This window comes from Vidua macroura, chromosome 1 (assembly GCF_024509145.1).
Source record: "Vidua macroura isolate BioBank_ID:100142 chromosome 1, ASM2450914v1, whole genome shotgun sequence".
Classification (NCBI taxonomy): domain Eukaryota; kingdom Metazoa; phylum Chordata; class Aves; order Passeriformes; family Viduidae; genus Vidua; species Vidua macroura.
Window position 1 is genome coordinate 30,718,923 of NC_071571.1, and position 9,140 is coordinate 30,728,062.

At 40.2% G+C, this 9,140-nt stretch overlaps 1 protein-coding gene across 1 annotated transcript; it reads right to left on the bottom strand.

Annotated features, from left to right (window-relative positions):
• Nucleotides 1-1,813: 1,813 nt before the first annotated feature.
• Nucleotides 1,814-5,547, bottom strand: POLR1F (RNA polymerase I subunit F). The gene is made up of 4 exons (XM_053997508.1): nucleotides 5,324-5,547; nucleotides 5,099-5,240; nucleotides 3,774-3,982; nucleotides 1,814-2,278 (listed from the first exon to the last, which is right to left on the bottom strand). The coding sequence occupies exons 1-4, from the start codon at nucleotides 5,545-5,547 to the stop codon at nucleotides 1,876-1,878; spliced, it is 978 nt and encodes a 325-aa protein (XP_053853483.1). The 3' UTR covers nucleotides 1,814-1,875.
• Nucleotides 5,548-9,140: the final 3,593 nt, after the last annotated feature.

Sequence of the window (9,140 nt, forward strand, 5' to 3'; positions counted from 1 at the left end):
TGTAATCCAAGAAAGAAAACAAAAACAATGATACAAGTGGGTGCCAACCAAATTTATGTGCCAAAAATAAACCTCCCTCTAAGTAAGGCCTAAAACTGAGATTATTGTAGGCTTTCAGAAAAGACTAATCATCAACAAAACAGTTTGCATAGTTTGTTAAACTACAGTAAGCAATTCCCAGTAAGAAAACAGTACAGCAGCAAAAGTGGAAAAAGAGCAAAGTGCTGAAAGCATTTATATTGTCTGTTACTTGATTCATTAATTGCAATTTCAGTACTTCACTTCCCCCTGAATGTCTTCTTTCTTTGCATGCTGATGAAAAGGCAGAACAGAGCAAGACAAACTTTTGGTGCTACAAACTGCTTCTACCAACTGGTGAGGCTTGACTCTCCATATGTGTTTCCCTTCCCTAGAAGGGAAATTGAGGTACAATGGGTATTAAGGAGTAAGAGATCAAATCATGTGACTCAGTCTTTGGTTCATCTGCAACAGAAACTGCCTCCATCATTCTTTTTACATTGGCATCATCAAAAAGTATCTGTGCTTGCCATCCTCCACTCTGATATGTCCTTCTTACCCATCCATCCAACTTGTCCCTCAGGTCACTTCCTAAATATGTATACATATATATATATATAGGGGGAACTAGCACATAATTTCTGACTAAATTACATCTCAACCTTCAGCCTGCCTGTGTACTTTAAGTAGAGCAAGATGAGACTTCTGTGTCATTCTCTGCAACCATGAACACACCAGAATACTGCACTCAACTGACCTTGCAGCATCATCTGATTTCTCAGGTTTTGTCACAGTACAGGAGAAATGGATAGAAGAGCCAGTGTCTATGAAATTGCACATAAATCAAGTGTCAGCATCATCACATGTAGAAACACCTCAGGGACAATTCATATTCACCTCAGGACTGTTCAGAAACTGGCTTCAAGATGAAGTACACTGAAGAGCAAACACAAGAGGATATCCTGGTTTCTGCTGCTACTGCTGGCATTAGCTACTTAAGTTCACTTTCTTGTAAGTCTTCCAAAAGTCTTAACTTGGTTCTTTATAGCATAAAGTGAGACCTAAAACAAGTATTGTCACATGCACTGAACCTGTTCTGAATTTTAAATGTTATTAGAAGTTGTAAACACTTCTATTGAAGTGAGCTAATACCATCAGCATTAATCATTAGAGCAAAATACTTTATCACCTAGGAACAGAGATGAACAGCAAGTTTCCACATTCATATTGTTTACTAAGAAGGCCTTCAGAGAGCTGGTTATGTTCTTGTAACAGGTAAAGCAATACCAAAGCAATCACCACCTCCTACCCTGGTGAAACACTAGACCATGTCACACTACAGCTCTCCCCAGAGCTCCTCACAACTGAAAAGAGCTGCAACCAAAAGCTGAAAACTGAAACTCAAAAAAAATCTCTTTTAAAAATCTCTTTTAAGCCTCCTGGAAATTTGCATGAATTTCCCAGAAACTGGAAAATAATCCTAATCTACTCTTGTAAAATCAAGACACCAACTTGCAAAAAAGGAGTTAGAGTAGCAAACATCATAACTACCAACTGGCTAATGCATGAAACTGGAAAGCAGACACAGATGATATATGAGTTCCTGTAATTACATTCCACAGTGCTTTTGTGCCTTGTTTTCCAGTTAAAAAGCCAGGCAGATATTGCTTCTATCCCATTTCTTCTATTACTACTTTAAAAGATCCTGCCTTGCAAACTGCTGGTGCACATATGCACACAAACATCATCTGACCTAGCAGAGCAGACTGTGTAGTAAAGAAAAAAGAGATACACATTTTCCAAACAGGGTTTTATTGAAACTTATCAAAACCGTCTGAAATCTAATGCAGGAAACCTTCAGACCTTAGTCCTTTTCTTTTTTGCTTTGGGTTTTTCTGACAGCTGAGATAATTCACTTTCTTCAACTTCATCACAATGCTTTCTTTTCTTTTTCTTTGACTTTTTATGGCCACTCTGGTAACCACTGGAGTCACTGGCAGGCAATACAAGTTCCTGTTCTCCTTGCTTGTCCTTGTCCTTTTTCTTTTTCTTCTTCTTTTTATCATCACATAATCCATTCACAGCATCAACACTTGGCTCTTCTTCATTTTCCCTCCCAAGGCTACCTGTCTCTTTTAAAGGCTCTTCTGTGACATTATCTTCCCCACAGTTATTCAGGCCATTTTCCTGGTGGTCAAGCTTTTGAATTTCATCCCCATTTGTACTTTCAGTGACTGCATCAGATTTTTTGGGCCGCATGCTGTAAAGAAATATATAACATAGACTGGATTAGAGACATGTTAGAGCACCTCACATAGTGAAATGTCAAAATTTGCTAAAACGTTTATTTACACCAAGCAGATAAAAGATAAACATTTGCTAAGAACAACAACAACAAATGGAGAACATGATAGTCTGTGTTACAGAGAATCAAAGATTAATACTCTCAGGGTAATTTCTATTACCTTACTAGCTTCCTTCTTACCATACAATAAATATTCTCTTTCAAATCTTAGACTAAATTTCTTCTCTAAACTGCCATACAGACCACTTGGTAAGTCCTCTTTTCTTGTGCTTCTTCATCCCCTAATTCATAACTACACATTGTGTAGTAAAGCTTTTTTTTTTTTTAAGTCATTCAGAAAAACACAGAGCTGGTGGCCTATTCAGTCATATATGAGGCACATTGCTGATTTTACCAAGCAATTACCCTACTCTAATTAAAACAAAGGTGATGCCTGAAAAGTGTAAAAAAAAAAAAAAACCAAGAAAAAAACCTCCACCAAAAAACACTAAATTCCTGCCCCATCTCAACAGGTAGCTTGCAACCAAGAGCACTGGAAAAAAAGTCTAAGACAAATATGGAAAGAATGCAGTTAAAAACCATGGAGGTTTTTATGCCCCCAGAGGCACTGAAGACAAAATTGCTAACTTTCATTGTAAATTCACTGAAACAACCCAGAGCATCCTTCCAGATTAAAAGAAGAAACAAACAAAAAATGCGATGAATTTGCCAGTAGGAGTTATATTATACATTAATCAAAACCAAAACCATATTGAAAGAAAAACATTGCTCAGTAAATGACTGTTTTAAAAGAAAAACGTGAATGAACTCTTCTGAAGACAAGATTTCTTTCAAGGTGCCCCATAAATTTACAGAGGCCTAAGGAGGAAGTAGGCACATTTTCTCCTCTTTGAAATTCTCATATTTCAGCAAGTATTTAAGTCATATATTTGTCATTATACAATGCATATGCATGTGTTTGTGTGCAACTGTGCAACTGTCAATGTAACCACTGTGTTCAGGACCCCTGGACTGTTTGCACTTGAAAAGCCGATGCACAAAGCTACTCTTGGACACCTGGATGTGCTACTGTGAGCAAGGAGCAAGTATTATATATGCAATTGACAATTAATAAGTCAACATACTCAGATTTTTAAAGCTCAAGAAACACCTAGTTTTATTTTTTCCAGAGAAAACTTCCATGGGAGTCCTAAAGAGCAGAAAGTTTAGTTTAAGACTACATATATATATATATATATATATATATATATATATATACACACATATATATATATATATATAGTTTAGTTATAGCTATAGTTATATATATGCATATAGTTACATATACAGTCATATAGGGATTTGTGAAAAAAAAATAAGAAAGCTGAAAGATTAAGATGTAATTAAAATCACTTAGATTGCAAGAAATGTATTAAATCAGTTTAAGAAAATCTCTATTAAGGCACTGTACCTGCTTTTAGTGAGTCCTCCTCGAATGAAGAACACCCCAGCTGTATCAGAATCCAAGTGCAACACTTGAAATTTCAGTTCATCCCCTATTTTTAACCCCAGCTCTTGCCACTGTACAATGGACATTTGTTCAGGCTTTGGGATGGATGCATTGAAGCATCCATGTATCAGGCAGCCAATGTGACTAGGGGCCACTTTATTAATTACGCCCTAAAAAAGAAAAAGAATGTCATGCAAGTCTATAGCAAAAATCAGCCCTTTCAATGCAAACCTGTTAAATATTTACCTTCCCATATGGAGAATTTTCAGTAAGAGTTTCAGTACAAATTATGAAGTCAAGTTTATCTAACAATAAGTTAACGCTTCTTCATTAAAATCAAAGTTAGTCCTGTAAACTCTTCAAACAATTCCTCTGAAAATAGAACTGAACTGCAGGAGAAGAAGTCAAAACATGGGATTTAACTACAGTGAATACCTGAATAAAGTAGGTAACTCTTTCCTTACTCTACAGTGATCAACTTCGCTTTGAAACCATTTTAAGTCTGATTTACTTGCCTAAAATGCTCTTCAAGCTGGCACAGCAGTACTCAGCAGCTGAAGATAGGGAAGACACATAAAAAGCTTCTTAATGCTCCATTCAGTGGGTTTCTGACACATCTGCATATGAAACCATATCCACCTTTGTTTTACCCATAGAATTAACGACAGCCATTGAAAATTTTTCTATTCTCTTCCTAGGAAGATGGCACTTTCATCCTGAAACACAACTATAAAGACACCATCTGTGCTGCAAAAGGTATGGCACAACAATGAATGCGAGCCAGCTCTCAACATGCTTTACCCGCAAGTGCTGAGCAAGGGTTTTGACAAGCTTAAATCTGTTCTGTGAGCTATACACCTCTTTTACTGAAAGGCAGGCTAACTCGATGTACTGCTCCTATGCTTGGAGGAACCAAACTCGAGAGCATCCCAAGCATTCCTGTCACTATAACAAATGCACCTGTTTGAGAATTAGCTGCTCTTCAGAATGGAGCACCGGTGTGATATACACAGTTATGATACACTATTAAACATGCAATCCTTATGACACAATGGTTTAGCAATATATAATTTTATGTAAATTCAACAAACCTAGAGACGTGCAAAACAGACAAATTACAATAAAAAGTTGTAGAACAAACCACTAATAAACTGCTATGAACGACTCATAAATGAATAAGGTAACATAAACTATGTCTCCACGTAAGTCCCAGACCACTTGATGTTGGAGTTTTGACCACTTAATAAAAAAAGCCCGTCCCGTGAGACGCCAAGGCGTTCGCATACCACCAGCTTCTTCCCCTTCTTGGGGCTGAAGATGATGAAGTCCGCCTCGACGTCCAGGTGGATGAATCCTTGGTCGTCGTAGATGTCGCCGAGCTCCCCCACCACTTTGATGTTGTCGTAAGCCACCGGCACACCCTGCAGGCTGGAAGGACAACGAGGAGGGGGCACCGTTAGCTGCCAGGCCGAGCCAGCCCCCCCCGCCCCGCGCCAACCCCGCGGCCGCACCTCTCCGAGTAGCGCAGGAGCTCCGCGTCCAGCTGCGCGCGGATGCCGGAGCGCTTGCGGCCCAGGAAGCGCGGGGGCAGCGCCACGTGCCGCCGGTGCGGCGCCGCCACCAGGCACGAGTAGCGCCGCGCCACCAGCGCGCGGGCCGCGCCGAACGACGGGGCGGCGGCGGCGGCGGCGGGCGGCAGCGCCGGGGCGGCGGGCGGCTCCCGCGGCACGGCCATGCACGGACGGGCCCGCGGCGCGCTGTGATGCCGTCAGGCGCCTTCCCTCCGCCGGGCGCGCCCGGCCGCGGCAGTGACGGAGTTCCGGGGGACTGTGTTCGCCTTCGAAGGGGCGTTTCGTGCCGAAGAACGGCGTCATTTTTAACTCTTTCCAACCCGCTTTACGTCTCGGAATCACGGACTGTTCTGAGTTGGAAAGAACATCGGGTCCGGTTCTTAGGTGGACGCTCGGAGGCGCGCAGCCCTGCGCCCCGGGAACGCAGACCCGGGACGTGCTCCTCGGGGCAGGAGACGCCTTACGGTGGCCTTGTGAATTTAAATCGGGCATTTGGTGATCCAGGCAAAAGACGCAGCGACGAATTGCCTTAGTGGCGTTCTTCGTATACAGCAATTTTAAGAATACGGAATTTGTCGTCTGTTGCTAGACCTCAGATCCAGTTTGTGCATATGGTGAGAAATGTTTAAATGCGTTTAATAACCACAGACTGAGGAGAACAAAATAAAGTACAAGTCCTCAAAAGGGTTGGTGGTGCACTCTACACTGCAATTACAAAGTGAACTGCAGTACTAGAACCTTGTCCAGAAACCTTATAGAAACCTTGTCCAGTTGTGAATGATGGAATTTGTGGCTGGTTAGTGAAGACTTTGTCCAGAAAAGTAATTCAGACTTTATATCCACACAAATCGGCACGGTAGGATTTTACTTTAAACTGATTCAACTGAACTCATACAAAACATTGAAAAGGTGTTCTCTCACTGATTTAAATCTAATTTAGATTAACTTAACTTGGTACAGTAAATGTACACTTTCAAACTGATTGAAGCCACATGGGGAGTTACAAAAAAAAAAATAAAAAAAAAAAAAAAGAAAAAATAAAAGAATGTATCGGTTTCATTAAAGGTGTTAAAATTCCTTTTATACTGTGGAGGGCTCAGAAACACTTGTTTTGTGAAAACAAGCCTTACGTCAGATACCAGAAATCCTTGAACTCTCTATAAAACGTTTAGTGATGCAAAAGCCTTTGAAACTACTCAAATACTACATCACCAGAAAGTTTTCTTTGACTGAACATACTGTGAAGACAGGACATTGTTAGCTTTCACAAGTAAAACAAATGGTATAATTTGCAGTACTTTACTGCAAGTAAAGTTGGATTAGTGTGAAAGACCTGACATAAAAATGGCTTTCAGATGTCATACCAAACTCCAAAATTGAAAGAGAAAATGTCTTGAACTACTTTAATCTGTATTCTTATGTGGCTTTAGTCCTCCAAGGTATTTAATGTCTGTTGAAATTAATTTCATGTTATATGGTCTCAGCTTTCTGGAAAAAATATTATGTTTTTTATTTCAACTATTTGGATTATATTTAAACCTTGCAATGTGCTTTCAATCTTGGTTAAAGACCTTAAACAATAAATGCATGCACTTCTATTCCTAAAAGAAATATATATTTTTATAACTCTTATTTATGAGTGGATTTAGTTTGCAGTGAGAACATATAATATACTACTCAATTTTATCCAGGATGATAAAAACCTACCTTTGCTCTTAAAATAAAAACTAATAATAAGATGGAAAAACAGCATGAACAAAAATGTGGACCTTTCTCTTTCACCCCATAGTCAGGCTGGCCAAGATGGTGCCAGAAGGGCTCTGTCTCTGAGGACCTGCAGCTATCCAAGGTTATCCCCATGGACTTCTGTCACCAGAAAATTCCCTACGAGATTGAGTCTGTACTTTCTAATTGAATCTCCATTTATCCGTGCTACCGTGCCTGGTTTTCATTGTGCAGTGCTCTTAGGACTTCCAGATTTCCTTTCAGGCTAAAACAATCAGGAGAATGAACTTCAAATCCTAATAGTCACTAGGTCTGTGTGGTAAGGCAGAGATAATTCAAAATAGCCTGTTTGAAATCCTTTAACTGTAAATACCTGGCCTCAGCACCAGCTGTTTTTCTCTGCAAGTCTGCACCTGTCAGGTCCCACTGCTTGCTGATGCAGCATGGTCTATCTGTAGCAGAAGCAATGTTGTGTTGCAGGCTTGTAGAGCCTTCAGGCCCATGGTATCACTTCAACTCACTACTTCTCTGTGGAAGATACTCTGATGAAAGAAGGAATCTCAATCCAAATGCCACCTCCTCCAGCCACAGAGAAGTTCTTAAAACCATATGGACCATAAGACTTAAATGCTGTTATCCCCACATTCATTTCTTGGCTTCTTTCTCTTCCCTGGTTGTATAACTTTTCACTTCTTGATGTTAGCTTTCAGCTTAAGGAGTCTGTCTCGGCTGACCTTTCAGCAGCACTCCAGTGAGCCTGTGTCCAGAAAGGCAGCTAAAATCAATGTCTAAACCAGCACAGCTGTTGGTATGTTTGCCAAGTCCCACAGTGGCTGATAAGACTGTGCTGAGCCTGTTTTTCTCTAGAGATCAGGTTGGACATAACAATGGGGACCAAACCCAAAAGCTGCCTTTGCAGTCACTGCTGTTCTTTTTCTTCCTGTTTTATCTGGGTTTGTCTTGTTTTCTCTGTGAAAGGATGGCCAGATTCCAAAAAGGAGATTCCTTGGCAACCACAGCTTCAGCACCTCTTAGCTGGTCTTTACTATCCATACAGTCACTGCCATCTTGTATCCAGGTTTCTGAATTGACAATGTATGTTGGATAGAAAGTTCATTCAATTGCTTATTGATGCTCTGTTGTGGCAGGTGCAACTCATTCATTGAGACAGTGGCCCTCATCCAGCCTTAAAATGCTGGAAGTCTTGCAGAGTGGAAGAATGCTGATGGAAGTGTGCTGGAGTAGGAAATACGCTCCCCCTTAGGACTGTGTGCCTGAAGGAGTTTGTGCATTTTGAAATTTATTCCATCACATCCTTGTCCCACAGCTTGCACTCTATAAAAAGGATAAATGAAGAAATGCCTCAACTGCATAGGTTAGATACAGTACAAAAATTGTGCTCTGGATTTTTTCTCAAATGTTTTAGCTGGCTTCTCCTTTTTCATTTTTAACCCTACAGTATTTTTAATGACAGTTCTTGCTGTTATAATTAGAAGGAAGAATGAGTACTCAAACTCTCTGTTTTGTTTTTGAAGTTGTATGGTAATAGGTTTGCTTCAATATCTTTGACCTCATGACAAATAGAGACTAATCCTAGCATTTTTGGTCATTGAGAACTAAACATCTAAATGCCATTGAGGATTGTCAGCTTGTGGTTCTATATATGGAATTCTGTTAGGAATTCTGTTTTGTGGAAGTTATTTTTGAGAGAGTGACCATTCAATTGCGTATAAAATCTATCAGTGCAAAGGGTTGGCTAAAGTTAACAACAGTTACAGTAATAAAGGCTCATTTGACTGCAAATGTGAGAGGAATTAAGTTGTTACTGTCAGGCACACAGTAATTTGAGCAAATGCAGGATGATAAGATGAAACTGTCAATGGCCTAAGAAGATAGGTTCTCCTGACAGTGTATCAGGACTCTCTTTATTCGTACTTAAACAAAATGTACCAAATGCTGAAAGTCCACCAGATGGCACACAAAAGCCTTGGTATGGGCAAGTGCTGTCATCCAAGAGAACGAGAGGAACTGC

Excerpts from the sequence above, each read along its gene's own strand:
- POLR1F (XM_053997508.1), bottom strand. The coding sequence starts at position 5,547 with ATGGCCGTGCCGCGGGAGCCGCCCGCCGCCCCGGCGCTGCCGCCCGCC. Across the intron at positions 5,241-5,323 it reads CTCCTGCGCTACTCGGAGAG|CCTGCAGGGTGTGCCGGTGG; the intron begins GTGCGGCCGCGG and ends TTGTCCTTCCAG. Across the intron at positions 2,279-3,773 it reads GGAGGACTCACTAAAAGCAG|CATGCGGCCCAAAAAATCTG; the intron begins GTACAGTGCCTT and ends ATTTCTTTACAG.